Source organism: Hippocampus guttulatus, chromosome 10 (assembly GCF_054856545.1).
Source record: "Hippocampus guttulatus isolate MCC_2025c chromosome 10, RoL_Hgut_1.0, whole genome shotgun sequence".
Lineage (NCBI taxonomy): Eukaryota > Metazoa > Chordata > Actinopteri > Syngnathiformes > Syngnathidae > Hippocampus > Hippocampus guttulatus.
This window is the reverse complement of record NC_141270.1, coordinates 1,584,803-1,602,959: the sequence shown is the minus strand read 5'-3', so window position 1 is coordinate 1,602,959 and position 18,157 is coordinate 1,584,803. Positions and strand designations below refer to the sequence as shown.

The window sequence follows — 18,157 nt, the reverse complement described above, 5'->3', positions numbered from 1 at the left end:
TGGAAATAGTGTTGCCCAAGGCTTTTTTTTTTTTTTTTTTTTTTGCTTGGAGATTTTGATCTCTTGGTGGACTTACCAAAAAAATGGGAGGTGGGGGAAAGTAGCATTTCCTGTTTGGAGATCCATGTAGTTGGAAAAAAATACAAACACTATTATTGCAGTAGTACAAAGGTCACAGCAAAGTTGGTCAGAGGTTATTTCAATATGAATGGACTAACAACGCTGTTTTCTCGCCATTGGGAAAAGTCAAGCCACCAGCAGGCATCTTACATCTTACCACTTGCTGAGTTGAACTTGAATATTGTACTTCCATTTCGCTGCCGTGTTTTCACGTTCTTTTCGGTGTCTGCGGTGAAAATGCCACCACGTATGTATCAGTGAGCCTGGGAGAAGCACTACATGAACATTTCATGAGAAAGAATACCATTTCAAATGTTCTCTGCTCAGGTATATCCGTGAGTACCGCTCACGGTTCAGCTGCACCATCAGCAACGAAATGAAAGCAAAGCACAGCGAGACAGAATTTGCCGCAAAATGTAAACCTAACCTCTGTCGGTCACAGTTCTCGATATTGAGAATACTCTCAAAATGGTCGATTCAAAAAGTGAAGTTTGTTCTTGATTATGTTCTTACCATGCCTTAGAGCGATCCAAGTATTAACAGTGGCAACACAAGATGGCTGCCCTCTGGCTTCTGCCGCGAGGGCCCTAATGATCATCTCTTCATCTGTGAGTTCTTGTGGTCTTGTGACCTCGACTGGACCTTTCAAGCGTCACACTGGGCGTGTGAAAGAATTCCATAGGGCGCATTCGAGGAAGCTGTCCCGGCAATGTCACTGTTGACGAGCGTGTCAAGCTGTAAACCGTGAGCTCGGCGTCGCTGACATGTGAACACTGCATATGACTTTCTGCAGGTCAAAAGGTCATTTGGTGCCTGTGCATGTGATGTGCTTTACATTCCGGGAGGTGACGCCAGTCACTGGAGACGTGAACGTCAGGTTGGTGAGCTGAGCTTGGTGACATCATGGTGGCAGGTGGCTGGCATGCGGCCAAATCATGCAGCCCGCGTGCAGGCCACCTGTCAAAAGTCAGAAGAATCAAGTCATGTATTCTTCATATTTCATTTGCCCCATTGGAGGCATTGAGCAACGAAACAATCTGTCGTGAGTACAGTAAATGCAATAAGTCGTCTTTTAAAAAGTCAAGTAGTGTAAAATTTGAATTCAAATTATAACTGCAACAAGTGAGTGTAAGTGAAAGTAAAAAGTGACCCTTAAGGAACAATCCAACCAGTAAGTGGGAGACGTCAATGTTACGAAGTAACTTATGAACTCCAAATCATAAATGTAACAAGTGACTGTACGTATAAAAAAAAAAAAAAAAAAAAAAATGTTGTGAAGTGTGGCTAGTACCTGAGCACTAAATACTTGAAACAAATAATTACTGTGATATGTAAGCACTAGCTATAATAAGTTAAGGTCTTTCGTGGTCATTGTCACAAATAAAAAAAGTCAAATAATCATAACAGGCCATGTGATCTGTAGTCAATGAAAATGCATCCAAATAAAAGCCGCAATCGTCACCCTCAGGCGACTTGTCACTTCCCAAGATAAATGCGGTCTGGGCATATTGACTGCACGGCGCTGACACCCGCCGGGGTAACGTGAACTGAGCAGCTCTCTTTCCAAGCGGTTGCTCATCAATCACCGGCGGTCTGCGCGACAGCTCATTTAGCGATGACATGCTAACGGGGCTAAGTCCATTTGAGGACATTTGTTTGTCTCTTTGCGCTTGTGTGAGGCGGCCTCGCGGTTTGCGTGTCTGCCTCGGTGTTCTGAGTTTCTGCGCTCCACTCTGGCCTTACTGTGTGGAGTTGGCGTATTCCCGCCTTCCTCCAAACATCTTAGCATGTTAGCTTCAAGACCAACAACCTTACATCAGTAACTTCAACAAATGCAAGTAAATTGAATTGAAGAAGTCATGTGTCCTGCAACTGGCAAAGCTAACACGTAACCATCATGAGAAAGTACAATAAGTAATGTAACAACTCTAAAAGCAACTAAAAAACAAGCAAATATAAAACCTAACTTTACAAGTAATGTAAGCGGTAATGACTAATTGTAACAAGTAAAAGATTTTAACAAGTAATCTCTCCATCCGCTGGAGCCGATATTCCATCTGATGTCAGATGAGAGGCAGGGTGGAACCAGAACAAGTAATAGAAATTGCAACAAGTAACTCTAAAGAGTAAGTGTAACAAGTAAATGTAAACAGTAATAACTTGTGGTACAGTCCATTATATGTTTACTTTCTTGTACAGTATGTATGGTAAGGTATTCATTCATTAGTCAAGGAGAGGTAGTGCACACAGATACGCAAATGGGAGTTAAAATGGCGACATGGCGCCCTCTTGTGTCGCTACAAGGTATCGCGTGCGCCTCAAATTAACACGTCATCAGCGTTGCATAAGAATGACGTTATTTGGAAACAATATTTCGTCTTCTAAACATGAAAACCTACTCAAGACGCGCATTTTTAAAACGTGATATCAACTTGTGTATTGTTTTAACTTTTTTGTGTGTGTGCTCTATCGCCAAGGACTCGATGCCGATTACGTCATAAAGTATGATAAATCAGTGAGGCAACTAACATGATGTCACTTCCCATCAGGGCTTTCAAATGAAAAGGCTTCCAGAATGACGAGAAAAGCGGCTGTAAATAATCTTCAATATTATTTTCCCTTAATAAGGTCATTCTGCCAGTTCATGTTTGAATAATATCATTGGTTTGTTGAAAGTGAATTATTTGATGCACATATAGAAGTGATGATATTATTTGGATTATTATTTATTCTTGTATCCACTTTTTTATACACTGGAGTGTCATGCACTTTTTTATGGGGCGAATAAAATCGTTAATTGTAGAAAGATTTTTATTTGTATAATTTCCAATAAATGTATTCAGAAATTGTTTACTGCAATAACTAGAAGATAAACATTGATGGAAAATTGTTGATTTGAGTTATATACCGTATATAATCTGATCGTTCTCCAAAAATACATGAATAAAATATTGACAAATGATATAATCCGTGATAAATTAGATGTACAAGTACAATATATATACCGAATATTCTTCCTGCATTGTTTGCAATGAATATCTTCAACATTTTTTAAATGAATAAAAAAAACATATTGAATCTGCATGTTATAATTTTTTTCTTTGGGCAATTTTAATTTTAATATGAGAAGAATTTTGAAGGCGTGGAGGGTTGTGGGGCCCGCTAAAAATCCCCCACCACCGCAACTGGAGTCCTCCCCAAATCCAACTTTAGACTCCTCCCCCTCCCCCAACATGGCGGCAGCCCGCCACGGGCGTCTTCTGGCTACTCTGCGTGCTGATGGCGTGTGACCAACGAAGGCTCGTTGTGTGTGTCTTGTTGTCGCTGTTTTTTTCTCTTTGATTTCCATTCTTTTTTGTTTCTGGCTTGAGATGAAGAAGCTCCCGAATTGGCTGTGCGCGCGTACGCGTCGACGCGCGCGCGACGGCTGCGACGCGGCGGTGTCGGCGGCAGCGACAGCAGCGAGAAGACAACAATGAGCACTTGGGCCACTTTGGGAACACTTTGGGAGACTTTTGGCCGTCAGCGGCAGCGGCGCGACAATTGACAAAGGATGTATGGGCTGAACAGCAGGGAGCGCGACAAGCTGCCACCCATTTCCAGCGTAAGAAAACGCACCCACACGCTCACCACCAAAAGCAACCAGCCAGCGAAGCGACGCTGCTGCTATTATACACCTCACTTCGTCTTAAAGCGAGCAAGCAAGCAAACCAAAGCATAAGGCGACGCCAAATCGAAGGGCAACTTGTGACCACGTAGTTCTACAATCGTTTTCAAATCCCTTGGGGGATTTTCTTAATTTCTGTTGCTGCCAAACAAGAACATTCAACAACTGGTACCCACAGGGGACCAACTTCTTGTTTGTCATTGCGAACTTTGGCAGTCGATTAATCATTTAGAGACCTTGTTTATCATAGATTTGTACAGATTTCGTCCTCTCAGCAGAAAACATCTCAGATTTGAGTCGGCCTCCGTGAAAGCAGCTCGATTATTTTTGTTTCCCCGCCAAAAATAACGCACTGGCAAAAAAACTGCTTTTACTTTGGAAGACACTCAATCAATTGATGGGCTTCTTTATTTATTTTTTGCTTTGACTTGTGAGTGAAAATTTTGACATGTGCATGTCATCTGTTCTTTATCATCTGTGAAGATGAACTAAATATGAATGCTGCACTGATGAGCTGAGAGGAGTTGAGACATCTCAATCATAGTCTGTCAGTCTTCTACTGCCCCCTTGTGGCCATAAACAACAGCAGCACAATGGCTGTTCAGTTGATGCAGTTCAGTTGTGATTTCATGATCGCATTCCTGCCATTTTATCAAATGTAAAATATAGGGTGCTCCCAACATTTGAGCAAGAACGAGCGTGGAAGGGCTCCTAACTCACGAGTCGCAGGACTCGTTAAGTCGACTGGTCCGTGCTGTTTGCGGAAGCCATCTTGGATTGGAGTTCAACTTAGAAACGCCTGCTGGTGCTGAGCCATCAAGTCCGTTTGCTTGGTCGAATCGGAGTCTTCTCTCATTTGACAGCTCAATAGAGACAAAAACAAAAGGCTTCAAGTGGCTCCTTCAGGACCAACAGGAATTGACAGCGACGGAGTAGGCGTGTACGTGTTCATCGCAAATTTTATGTGCCTTTGATATTGGAAGGAAAATTGAGGAAAGTGAAAACATTGAATTGAATGTTGACCCTAAAAAGTCTCCAAGTTTAGTTTGTGTGTATATCTTGTGTGTTTTATCGGTGTCTTTTTATGTCTGCTTTTGATGTCTCCTGGTTTTTCTTTCTCAGTGTGTGTTTGTGTCACTCTCCGTGCCTTTTGCTGTGTTTTTGTGTCTCTTTGCGCATCCTGTGTGTGTTTTGTGTTGCGTCGTTCTGTTGGTCATGTGTGCCTTTTTGCTGGGTCTCGTTTTGTTTTTGTCGAAGGGTTTGTGTGGAAATCCAACTTGAAGTGTGTCGGCGCCAATTCTCGGGCCTCGCGCATGTCGCGCACTTTTGGAGTCCCTGACGCAATTGATGAAGCAAGCAGGCCTGCTTGTTTTGAAATGTGATTGACAGCTGCCGCTTTCGTCGGTTGTTGTTGTTGCGAGCCACGCGGCCGATGGCGCGTTTAGGAAAGGCCAAAAGACGCTTATATAAGAGACACAACTTGCATAACTTGGGCAGTGTGATGATGTCACCAGCTGGCGTGGCGGGCATGTGTGATGATGTCATGGCACTTGTGTCAGCGCTCGGGAATGTGCGCGTGACACGCGCGCAAACCCACGCGTGCATTTTCTCCGTCTGGAAATGTCATACGGACGCGTGCGTGCCTCTCGTTGGAGATGACAGAACCATGAAGGAGGTTCCAGATGTTTTGCAGCGAGTGTAGCCCGTGCGCTGTCGGCGGCAGCTCCTCTTGGCTCGCCTCTTCTTCATCCAAGACTTGTACGCAGCCGTGCCTTGACTTACATGTTGAATTGGCCACACTCATAAGTCCAAAGCCCCCTATCTCAATTCCTCTCTCCCTTTAGACAAAAAAAAAAAAAAAACTTTTTCATTATGTGTGCCTTTTAAGGGGGCGGGGCTCGTCGAGGGATGTCATCATAGTCAAGCATGTGGCAGCTCATAACCGCAAAAATACAACTCTGATGATGAGGAGAAGGAAGAGGAAGATGTGATGTGTTGGTGACAGGATGTGTGATGATATTGATGACGGTGGCACCGACGCTGATGATGTCATGTTGCGGCAGGCCCCGGCACGCAAGTCCAAGCCTCCGCTGCCGTCTCTGGGGAGCCTCATCAACACGCTCAACCACAGAAGGGCTCGGGTCAGGGACGGCGAGATGGCCGCCGCGCCGCTAGGCTTCAAGCACGGTCAGTGGCTGTTTTCATGCAAATCTCCCCAAGGTGGCGAATCGCAAAAGTGTGTGTCGGTGCTTCATGTGTGCGCGAACGCTGCCCAGTGAGCCCGCCGTCCTCCGTTGCGATTTGTCTGTTGCTCAAGCTTCAAAGTTAGCATTGTCATCATCTGTCGCCGTGACTACAGTCGCCATGGTGACAGATGCAGCAACAACTGAGCGAGGCATCAAAGCGCGAGACGGTAAAAGCGAAAAGATCAAAGATGGATCCTGAGGTGAGCACCAAGTCCTTGACAAAAGAAGAAACGGAAGAAGAATGAGGAGGACGAGGAGATGAGGTCGCAAGTGCATCGGCCGGCGAAAGAATAACAATGAGCTCAATTCAATTGTATTTCTAAAGCACTTCAAAACAACCGCCGCTGTATGTGTTGTACATGGAGCAAAAATGATCCAGACAATGACAAACAAATTAATAACGAAGAAAGCACAGTTGAAAGTACAAAAGGAGTAAAAGTAAATGAAGGAGACGACAGCGTGGGGAGAGATGCTGCGCTGTGTGAAGGTGACTATTTGCTGAAAGGGTTGTCATGGCGACAGCCGTTGTCACTGTCAGGTGACTTCAGCACCGGCGCGAGCGCCTCATGGGGCCCGCCGAGCGACAACCACGCAAGCCACACAAGGGCCAAGCGCGGGATTCAAATAAAAAAACGAAATCAAAATCCTTTCACCGCCTCACAGGAAGTGGCTCCGTTATTATTATTATTATTATTTTTGAAATCATAAATGAAGCCTCACACCAGAAGTGGCCTTATTTGTTAAAATCTCCACTGTCCTGCTCCCCGGCCGGCCGTGCTCGTCCTCAAGTCGGGCTTGAGGATGTTTGCCGTTTGTCTTTTGCTCTCCGGCACCCAGGATGCACCTGCAGCGTTACCATAGCAACACAAACAAAGGGCCTAATTATAAAGCGGACAGTGCGTGTGTGTGTGCGCGCGCGTGCACTGTTGAAGCGATGAAGTAAATTGATATTGATCAGGTTGAGCTTCAGAATTTCACCTGCCAAAGATGTTTGACTGAGAATCAAGAAGTGGGATGGGTTTCAACTTACTGTGCTGTCTTGGCGTGCCTGGCGTGCTACAGTGTGCGAGCTTCCTCCGATCGGCAGCCTGGCCCGTCTGAAGCAGCGAACGTCCATCGATACTCTGCCGCCGGAGGTCAAAGCGCCGTTCCCGTGTGACCCTGTCATCCCGCTGCGCACCAAGACCACCAAAGACTTCCTGTGAGACCGACACACACACACACACACATACGAGCTACGACGTGTATGCGCTCACATCCGAGCTTGCTCAATTGTGTGTGTGTGTGTCTTTCATGTATGGTCGTATGTCTGCGTGCGTGTGTCGTCGTCAGCGAGGAGGCAGAGCGCGCCGCGCTGTCGGGCGACTGGCGCGAGCTTCGAGATTTCTACCTGACGACCTTTGACTCTTTCATTGAACTGAACGCGGCCTTCAAGGTAAGATACCCCCCCCCCCCCCTCAACGGTGGCCACAAGTACTTCCTGCTTGCTCACCCTCAAGCCCCTCCCACCTCTCAGCGAGAAGCCAACGCCTCCTTTGACACCATCGAAGACTCAGGAGTCAACGCCAAGTTCGTCAACGCCGTCTACGACTCGCTGCTCCAAACTGTCAGTCACGCCACGCGCGCCACTTCCTGTCACGTGTCATCGTCTGTGTGGGCGCGCGTGTCCATTTATGAGCGATGTGTGTGTGTCCTTTTGTGTGTGTGCAGCCTGAGGACATCCAAAAGTCGGTGCTGAAGGGAATCATCAACAGTCTTCTGAGGGAGTGGAAAGGGTGAGAGGACCTCGATAACGTCATGTGTGCGCTTTACTGAGCCACGCAAAATGGCAACATGCTCCGCTTGACAACATACACACACACACACACCACGCATCTTTTTTACCAACCGCTATTCGACGTCTCCGTCTTTTACACAACGCCCTGCATATGACGTATTTTTTTCACCGATAGACATCCCCAACTAGTGGCCTGGCATGCACACTGCACTTAGCGAAGTATTTTTAAGTTTAAACATTTGCTCTTTGTTATTGTTGTGAATGTGTGTGTTCAGGCCTCGGACTAAAGATGACCTGCGTGCGTACTTCATCCTGGTTCAGGTGAGCCGATGATGTCATGGTGGGGTTTCTCCGCGCCGCTCATCTCATGTTGCAACTTTTGACGTTCCGTACTCCTTCGCTGTGATTGGCTGCAGGTTTTCGTAAGGAGGCGGGGGGGAAAGGCGTGTGTGTGTGTGTGTGTGTGTGTGTGTGTGCGTATCACGCACTCATCATCTAAGATGTGACTTTTGCTCCTCTTCTTTTTTGACTTGCTTTTGGTTTGCAGAACCCACAGTATTCCAGCACCAGCACCTACGTGATCTACGCTCACCTCTTGAGGCAGATGGCCTCCCTGTCCGAGGCCGATCATCACTTCCTGGTGCACTGGCTGAAAAAGTAAGGGCTCGCCATGACGATGAAGATGATCTGTTCGCGATGAAAACAACGCCGATGGTTGGTTAATGACAGTGACACATGTGATGATACACGAGGGAAGGAACGATGACAATGATGCTGACAAGAATGAGATGACGTTAGTGTTGGCACCGGACGATGACGATGTCAATGACGACAGTGACGATGGCAACGGCGATCCCGAAGGCAGCCTGAGACGTCAACGACGGCAATGACGATGGGGGGGGGGGGGGGGGGGATGATGTCGGTGACGGCGTGCGACGCTAACAATGCCGATTCGGATGACGTTGACGATCGCGCGCGCGCATCACAGGTTGTCTGGCCGGCGCTTCCGTCAGCCGGTGGAGCGCCTCCTGCAGTTCATCTCCACTCGCCTTTTTCCCGCCGAGCCCGACGAGCTTCCTCCCGCCTCCAAGTGCTCCTGGTGGATCCCGTCAGCCACCAAAGTGCTCGCTCTGTTCAGTGAGTCCGCCCGCCGGCGCATCGGATTATAAGGCGCACTGTCGGCGTTTGAGAAAATTGAATCCCCTTGTCGTGCGGGAAATACGGTAATTGAAAAATATATCGAGGAACATTTTGACTATTGGTTCACAGCAAATTCTTGTACCCCCTTTTTTTTTTCTGTCGACATTTGTTGTTTAAAAAACTGTCGCAATGCAGATCTACCAGTCATTTTGGAGCGATGATATTTTAGAGAGAGAGAAAAAAGAAATCCGCCCGTGGCTGCGTTTCACTCACCCTTCTTTCTAAATCAGTGACTTGCATCTCTGCCTAATTGAAAAGCAGTCCAAATTTGTTGGCCGGTGTATTCAGTCTGCTTTTATGGAGAATCTGCGCGCTTGAAAGGCAGAAATTGCGAGGAAGGGGCTCATTTTCAAGTGAAACAAGGAAGCGATGACTTGCGGCCAAGATGTTTTCACCGGTTTCTTGTGGCGTTCAGACGCGGCCAACAGCGTGTCGTCTCCTCCCATCATGCCCTTCACCGACTTCTACAACATCACGCTGGAGCACATCGACTTCATGGAGGAGTACAGAACCTGGCAGAGCTACGGAAACTCCAGCAGGTCAGTAGATCGCCGTCGGAAATCCGGCTTACGTGCACGTAAACGACCGCCTTTGTGAGAAACAAATATGCGTATATAAGATCCCTGAAAATAAGAAACCCCTCACCCTCTTTTGACTTTGCGTTTGCTGCCGCGGACGCCTTTGTAAAGTTGACGATGCGCTTCTCCTTCAGGTTCTCCTTCTGCCAGTTTCCCTTCATCCTGTCCACGGCGGTGAAGAAGGCCATCATCCAGAAGGACTCGGAGCAGCAGATGATCAGCCAGGCCAGGGTGAGCGCGCCTCCTTCGCCTCCTCTCGCTCCTCCACCTCATCCTGCTTGGCTGAGCGCTTTTTCGCCGCTTGGGTGTGCGACAGCAAAGCCTGGTGAGCAAAGTGTCGCGACGGCAGCGCGTGGACATGAACCTCCTCTTCCTCAACATCAAAGTGCGACGGGCGCAACTCCTCGCCGACTCGCTGGATGAGGTCAGCGCACCCTTTTTGTTTTACATGACCGCTCGGCTCATCCCGAGGTGTTCTTTTCTTTTTCCGCTCGCTTTCTCTTGCCTTGAATTTGGAATTGACTGTCCCGGAGATTGCGAAGGCGGCGCGAGCACCCTCAGGTGGTGCACCAAAGAAAAACGGTCCCATTCATTTCATTTTGGAAATCAGTTCCAAGTAGCATCGGCGGCGTCGCTCCGAGCTGAGCTGCCAGCGGCCGGCCGGACCGACTTGACGGAGTGTGTGTGTGTGTGTGTGTGTGTGTGTGTGTGTGTGTGTGTGTGTGTGTGTGTGTGTGTGTGTGTGTGTGCGTGCGTGTGCGCTCGTCTTCAGTTGAGCAGGAAGCGCTGCGACCTGAAGAAGAAACTGCGTGTGACCTTTGTCGGGGAGGCGGGCCTGGACATGGGCGGCCTGACCAAGGAGTGGTTCCTGCTGCTCGTCCGACGGATCTTCCACGACGACTACGGTCAGGGTGACGCGCGTCCATGCGCCATTGCCTCTTCTTTTTTTTTTTTTCCATGCACTTAGTCTTTTTCCCCTGCGCTCTGTCATGACGACGCCGATGTATCCGTGTGTGTCTGTCAGGCATGTTCACATACATGAAGGAGTCTCGCTGTCATTGGTTCAGCAGCTGGAAGTGTGACAGCAACTACTCCGAGTTTCAGCTCATCGGGACTGTATCCTTCACACGCAGTCTTCGTTTGTGGCTGCAGCATCATCCACCTCACTTCACCGCGTACTCTCCCTCACCCACACTCACACAAACACACACGCAACCGTGCCTATATGTGTTTGTGGGCGCGGTCCGCCATCTGGTAGCTGTCAAAGCTTACATAACCTAATAGGTGCCTTTTCCTTGCCAACTTTCCCAGTGTGTGTGTGTGTGTGTGTGGAAGGAATGAAGCCATTGTGGGAAATGTGTACGTGTTCCTCTTGAGCCAAGAGCTCATTGATGTTGGGAAGTGCTGTCTGGTCACCATGGCGACAGTAAGCCATGACGAAGTATAAACAGGGCACACGGGGCAGCTTTGTGAATGTTTGAACTGTTAAATATTTACCCCCTTTTACAATGTTACATACATGGACACAAATATGGTTGGGGAAAAGGGCTGTCGGTGTGCGCGCGTGTCTCTTGTCCTTAACGAGGGCTCAGCTGATGGGCTTGGCAGTGTACAACAGCATCGCTCTGGACATCCACTTCCCACTCTACTGTTACAGGTCAGCAACACGCCTCATTCAAGCTCTTGACAAAAAGTGACTGCCGTGAAGCAATTGAACGTTTGGCTCATGTAATTGTAAGAAATGTGACGTTCTCATCATGGTGTTGAGTGCCGACGTCGGCTGGCCGTGTCTCGTAACAGGAAGCTGCTGACTCCGCCCACCGCACCATGTGACCCGAATTCCCCCGTCGGCATGGCGACCGCCACCTTGGACGACCTGCAGCAGATCATGCCGGTAAGGAGAAAAAGCGAAATTGGCGGAGAAAAAAAGCAAATTGTCACGCGTAATAAATAATTTTGAGATTTTGCAATAATTAACAGACTATTATAGTTCATTGGACTGATTTAAAAACTAGGAGTCTATGAATTTGTTGTGTACAAGTAATAACGTGATTTGTTTTTACTGTCATAACGGCCGGGGAAGACTCCAAAATGAGTTTGACATCCCTGCTCGGTGAAATGCCCGTCCTATTCCACCGCACTTCTTGCTACTGCCACCAGAGGGAGACAAAGTCAATTTATTCATTTGACACACTGACTCCTTTGTGTCGAGTTTAACTGCGCACTTATTTAATCTTTGTGTGTGTGTGTGTGTGTGTGTGTGTGTGTTAAAGTTAGCAAGAGGCAAAGAACAGAGCACAGCCCTTCCAAAAGGTCACAGAAACACACACAAACACACACAGAGAAGACAGGCTTGTGTGCTAAGTGTGCCAGTCGCTGTGTGTGCAAAAAGAGCAGCTTGTTAATAAAGGATATCTTAATCTTAATGTTACCTTGACTGAAAGTATCCAAATAAATCATGTCACCTCATATGCATGTGCGTGTGGACAGGAGCTGGCTCACGGTTTGGAGGAGCTGCTGAATTTCGACGGGAACGTGGAGGAAGACGTGTGCCTCACTTTCCAGGTTGTCATGCACAAATGTCTTCACACGCAAAAAGTCTCATGCAGTTCAAAGTCGTGCAGTTTAACTGAGGAAAGGAAAACAAATCTCTCTGGTGTATGGTAGAAAAAAAGTATTTTGGAGCAATACCTTGGCTGCGATGAGCGATTCTTTTCATGATGGGTGCCTCTGTCGTTCTTGAATTGCTTTTTTTAACATTAATGAATTGGACTAAAAAAACGTTTTTGAACTCCCATCTCTTCACCCAAAACGAGGAGGTGATTCCAAAATTCACCATGCAGAAAATGAGGAAATAGATGATGCTTCAGTTACTGGTTTTGCTCCCGAGCTAACATCCAACAGAACATCGTCCAAAATGTTCAAGTTCAAGTCAACTTCATTGTCAAATGTGCTACATGTGCACGTACATGTGGATCAACGTTTTCCAAAGTAAAGGCCGATATTTGCAAATGTCTTGTCTTGGAAAAACAATCAGTCTGCTTTCACAGATGATGACAGAAATTGCAATATATCTCCAGGTGACAGGCTGAAATTTATCAGCATTTTAAGTGAAGCAAATAATCGGCGATCAAAATAGCTATCACCTAATTTGCTCAGCGATTCGGCGTGGATTCGTCTGTTACTTGTTACGACTGTCAACGACTATGAACGACAACTCATGACAGTCTCGTTAATGACGATGACCTTCCAAACATTCCAAGTGAGCCTAAAAAAAAAAAAGCATCAGCATAAATACTTTGACCGATGTACATTGTTGAATGCATGAAATATCATGTACATGAACGGAATGTAAGCCACAAATTCAGAGGGCGCGCAGACACATTCATGTTCTTGCTCCTGAAGTGAAAGCAGCAGCTGACTTCTAAAAGTAAGTCACATCAAAGTGGCGACAAACATTGCGTATAAGCCTGAGGGGAGGGTGCGTGCGTGTTCATGCGCATGTGGAATGTGGCTAGCAGGAAGTCACGACAGACCTCTTCCAGTAAGGCCTCACTATCGAGAAAAGATCAGAAATGATCTTTGGTCATCTTTTGTGGGGGGGGGGGCAATGGGCCTTTTTTTGTCATCATTGATGACAGCCCGATGCCTCTTCTAGATGCGAGCAACGATGACCTTAAAAAAAAAAGTGTTCACCCTGTGAGCAGCTTTCCTAACTTGATTCACCCGTTGATGACAGTGGGCCATCCTACGTCCCCCCAAATGTTCGACCCCGCCCTCTGCCCGCCGCTCGCTCCATGAAGCTGGCAAAGTGAAAAGCTAAGAAGCTACATTCTTGTTTGAAGTATACGTGAAGTCATTGGACAATATGAAGTCTCTATTTTTGGGAGCAATGAGTTGACCTGCTGCCGCCAAACTAAGCGAGTTGAGTACAGTCTCAGTTTGCACATGCAAGTCCAAGCCCAAAATCAACCGAATGGCGGCTCATATCTCGTAACACTCCAAATTGCGTCATACGCATCTCGGGGTAGCACTTTTGTGGAACGTTTGCCGCAACACCTTGTGTCTGATCGTGTATTGCACTCGTGTACACGTATACTGTTTCCCCCCCCCCCCCCCTCAGTCCCCGCACTTTGCACTGCATAGTACACTGCACGCACTGTGCTTATCATACGGTCCCTCTTTCGTGTTCCTAATCGTAGAATGTTTGTGGCCCGTATGGCACATAGCCAAAGAAATTGCGGCGTGAGAATTGAAATGGCTTCCTACTCGCTGTATTTTTTTTATTGCTTATGGGCTTGTTGTTGAACGCAGTCTGCAATTTGTCGTCTTGTAGTCATGACGTGCGATGACAAAGAAGAATCGAAACCATTTTAATTTCTGGTGTCGTTTTAATCTTGCGGCACTTGGTCATGAGACGCCAGCCATGCTAACCAGCAGGCTAATGACCGGGAATGAATATGCTAATGAACAAGCTAATGAACAGTTTTTTTTTGAACAGGCTCATAAACGGGCTAATGAATATGCCCATAAACACTGATAAGTAGAAGAACGTTTTGACTATGCTAAAAGCCACGCTAACAAACAAGTTACTTCACATGCTGGCAAACACGCTAATAAATTGCCTAATGAATACGCTAACATCTTAACATAAAGGTTACTATGTTACTAAACGTGCTAGCAAACATGATAACATGGAGGCCCGTTGTGTCGCAGGTGTCGCTGGAGGAAATGGGCGTGGTCAAGTCATACAACCTGAAGCCAGGAGGAGACAAGATTGTTGTCACCAAACACAACCGGAAGGGTATGGTGCTGCATTCTCATCATTATTGACTTTTCATTGTCCTTCTGTCTATGCCACTGACGTATGGTGACAGGCGTGTTTGTGGCTGTCTTTCAGATGTGCTCAATGTGTTGTTGTTGTTGTTGCTCCCTTGCCAGAGTACGTGCAGCTGTACGTGGACTTCCTGCTGAATAAATCCATCTGCAAGCAGTTTGCCGCCTTCTACCACGGCTTCCACAGCGTCTGCGCCTCCGATGCCCTCATGGTCAGTTGGGTGATAGACTTTCACTTTGGACGGGTGATGCTAAACTCACACTTCACTCAGGTTGCACTCACAACATGCACACGAGTTGCACACATTCATTCCGGAGACAGCTCACACACACGCGCCCACCCTGCGCGTATGTTACAGCTAATGTTTGGCTCACGCACGACCTGCTCACACACCATACAAGCTCGTTGCATACACTTGTGCATGAGCAAAGTGTTGAGCGGCGGCATGGCGTCACTCGTCTCCCGGCAGCGGGTGACAAAGATGATGCTGCCCGGTCTTGCGTGACTTCCTCTGCGGCAACGCTCAGATGAGATGAACTCTACTTTGGCATTTTTGATTTGATGCCTTTGAACCTCAGTCGTGTCACCCATCGTATTTCACACAATGAGGTCAAAGTTCATGCGACCTGTGCCTTTCGACCCAAAAGCATCACCCGAGTTTGGCCGCGGGGGCTGTGTGGTTTGGCGGCGGCTTGTAACTGTTCTTCAACAGGAAGTTGGGACGATGTCGGTATGCCAACTTCCTGCTTTCGATTTCTCACACAGCACACGAGCGTGCCGCCGCACACATTTTACTCGATGACGTCACGCGCACCCACAAACAAACAAACCCTTGACTGAAACATCCAAATGGAGGAAACGATGACGCCAACGTCAACAATCACGAGAGCAGTTGTTTCAGTTGAGAATTGCCCCGTTGCGGATGGCGTTGTGGGGGTTGACGCGGTCCCCCGTTCTCGCGGCAGCTGCTTCGTCCCGAGGAAGTGGAGATGTTGGTGTGCGGCAGCCCTCAGCTGGACATGAGCGCCCTGCAGAAAGGCGCGCACTACGAAGGATACAGCAAGAGCGACGCCACCATCAGGTAGGTGACAGACGCGCGCGCGATCGCCATCGGTTTGTTTTCAGCCCAGGATGAGAGAAGCTCACAAAGAATAAGCAGCTCCTTCTTCACCGCAGACTGCATACGTGACATGCGAAACACACAAAATATTGACCGCCAACGATAAAAAGCAGCGCAAGGAGATAAAGAAGAAAATTGTATTTGGAAACGTAGTCCTGCACAGTCGAGTTCCAAACACTTTGAATATTGTAACGCGCCCAAATAAGAGAATACAGCAAACAACAAACAAAGCTCGCTTGCTTTTCCTTCGGGCCAACTTCAAGTACCAACAAATGGTGGCATTTCGACTTCTGTCGAGTTAGCACAAGACAACGCTTAACTCGCCAACTAACACCAAGTACACTAGCCAAACACATCAACAAACAGGCGCGCAAATACACTCAGGCAACCGTCTAAAAGTGAAAACAAGCAGCTTCATGTTTTTTATGCAACATTATTATTATCCAGCGCGTCATCGCCACTTTGTGGTGATCAGCACGTCCTCATTGGATTAAAAAAAAAAAAAAAAAAAAAAATGAGTCTGAGTGTGCCGTGCGTGCGTGCGTGCAGGAATTTCTGGGAGGTGGTGCTGTCGTTCCCCGTGGATCTTCAAAAGAAACTTCTGCACTTTGCAACAGGAAGCGACCGCATCCCCGTGGGAGGGATGGCCGAGCTCAACTTCAAAATCTCCAAGATCGATGCACCCACCGACTGGTATGAGCAGAAGCGGCGCTTTGGTCTGACGCGTTATGAAAAGACAAACCCCAAATGGCGCTAGATGCTCGCCCTCATCACATTTGCGCAAACAACCCAGAGTGCAAAATCAACTGTGCAAAAATCAGACTTTGCAATGACATTGTTCAGAAGAGAAATAAATATTTGTTTTTCACCGCTAATGTGCGTGAATGCATGTGCTAACATGAATGAGGCGAGGTCACCTTGGGCAAATGTTTCTGGCTTGGATGCGCTAACCTGGCGCCATCCGTTCCAGCTCCCCATTTAAAAAAACCTACAATTTTTATTCTCTACTTTTCAAACTAGCACTCTACATTATCGTGCCTTATGAACCCCCCCCCCCCCCCCAAGAACTCTTTGTATGATATGATTAATGGGCCCTCCAATTATCTCTCTAAATGTGTCGCTCCACCGTTTGTGTTCACACATCTGTTATTTCTATAAACTGCGACTATCAATGATAACACTTCACACTCGTCAGTCGGACTGCGCCATTGCCTTCCAACAAGCTCTTAGCAGGAAGTCACGTTATTTTGGGACACGGGTTGGCCGAGGGGCTAAATTTAGCCACCAAATGGCTACGTCGTGAACTCTGACAAGCTCCTCCCTATTGGCGGCCATGTTGTTCATGGAAGCGGAGCACATTGTGACAGCCGTCGCTAAGCGTGTTCATGTTTGTGTGTCCTCAGGCTTCCCGTGTCGCACACGTGTTTCAATCAGATCTGCTTGCCGCCATATCGCAGCAAGAAGGAGCTCAAACACAAGCTCACCATCGCCATCTCCAACGCGGAGGGCTTCGGCCTTGAGTGACTTCTCCTCCCCTTCCCCCTCCAGTTGGGCACTAGCTAGCCATTTTAGCGTCCCTGAGTGCTCTTTGTTTTGCTACTTTTATTTAAACGGACAATTTGTAACTTTGCTTTTATTTATCGAGATCATACTTAAGCACCTGAACAAGTTAGCGCCGCAAGCGTATCGCAGTATCGCCGTGTTCCTCAAGGTGAGATGGCGAGTCGGAAAATGTAAATCCAGCTGAGCTACGTGCTGAGAAAGTTAGCAGCTATTGTGCGAAATGTCACCAGTCTGACGTTTTGTTTTTTTCCCCGAGAGTTTGACATTGTGGTGTGTTTAGACGCTGCAGCAGCACAAGCCTTTTGATTGGGAGCTGTTTGAGTGACAGCTGCAACACTAATGCCTTTTAGCTTTAGCATTAGCTTATCAGCGCAAAAAGAGCAGACAATGACTACGTCCTGGCAACTCGAAGCTGAATACGAAATGTATGACGACAATCTGACCACTCGAACCAGACAGCTGGAATCTGGTTAGAATGTGACAACCGCAACCTGAAGAGTAGCGATGGCTGACCTTAACCTGACTTGTTCCTGACAACTACAAGCTGACGGGACTGCAGACCTTGACCCTGACAACGAGAACCTGAAAACTAGAAGCTGATGAATGAAACCCTATGAAGACACGCTGACCGCCGGCGTCTGGTGTCTAGAACGGGACCATTGGAAGCAGACAACTGGAACTGAGCACCAAGAGCAGTCTAATGACAAACGCGATGACCAGAACCTGACAACGAGAAGCCGACAAGGACCTGAAGACTCCTTGTCAATGTTTGACGTAGTACCGTGTTGAAGAAGCACACGCTGCAGGACACGTCTTAGCTTTAGCATTAGTTTAGCTTAGCAGTAGACAGAGTGTATCGTAAGGAGGAGAAAGCGCAAAATAAAGCAGGGAGGGGTAAAGAATCAGCACCGTTGCCCCTCAAACTGTGGCTGCCCCTCTGCTGCCCTGCCGGCCCGGTTTCCATGGTAATGTGCGCAAGTTCCCAAAGCGGCACTGGTGGCCAGGAGCCAAAGTGGATAATGTGGGTCGCAACGTGGCCCCAACCCATG

General features: G+C 47.6%; 1 protein-coding gene across 2 annotated transcripts; it reads left to right on the top strand.

Annotated features, from left to right (window-relative positions):
* The first annotated feature begins 90 nt into the window (after positions 1-90).
* hectd2 (HECT domain containing 2) lies at positions 91-17,218 on the top strand. 2 transcript variants are annotated; one of them, XM_086121497.1, is made up of 23 exons: positions 91-536; positions 644-3,724; positions 5,851-5,974; positions 7,096-7,234; positions 7,366-7,468; positions 7,550-7,639; positions 7,744-7,808; positions 8,086-8,131; positions 8,358-8,467; positions 8,799-8,947; positions 9,426-9,549; positions 9,723-9,819; positions 9,905-10,012; positions 10,361-10,493; positions 10,613-10,704; positions 11,181-11,245; positions 11,389-11,482; positions 12,079-12,153; positions 14,305-14,392; positions 14,530-14,636; positions 15,391-15,506; positions 16,095-16,238; positions 16,949-17,218. In XM_086121497.1, the coding sequence occupies exons 2-23, from the start codon at positions 3,674-3,676 to the stop codon at positions 17,067-17,069; spliced, it is 2,241 nt and encodes a 746-aa protein (XP_085977623.1). In that variant the 5' UTR covers positions 91-536; positions 644-3,673; the 3' UTR covers positions 17,070-17,218. The 2 variants fall into 2 exon arrangements, with proteins under 2 accessions (XP_085977623.1, XP_085977622.1); XM_086121496.1 differs by having other exon boundaries at positions 131-3,724.
* The last annotated feature ends 939 nt before the right edge of the window (positions 17,219-18,157 follow it).

Bases quoted from the DNA above. Each gene is read 5' to 3' on its own strand.
- hectd2 (XM_086121497.1), top strand. From the start codon at position 3,674: ATGTATGGGCTGAACAGCAGGGAGCGCGACAAGCTGCCACCCATTTCC. The intron at 7,640-7,743 runs GTCAGTCACGCC...GTGTGTGTGCAG, and splicing joins ACGACTCGCTGCTCCAAACT to CCTGAGGACATCCAAAAGTC. The intron at 8,468-8,798 runs GTAAGGGCTCGC...CGCGCATCACAG, and splicing joins CTGGTGCACTGGCTGAAAAA to GTTGTCTGGCCGGCGCTTCC.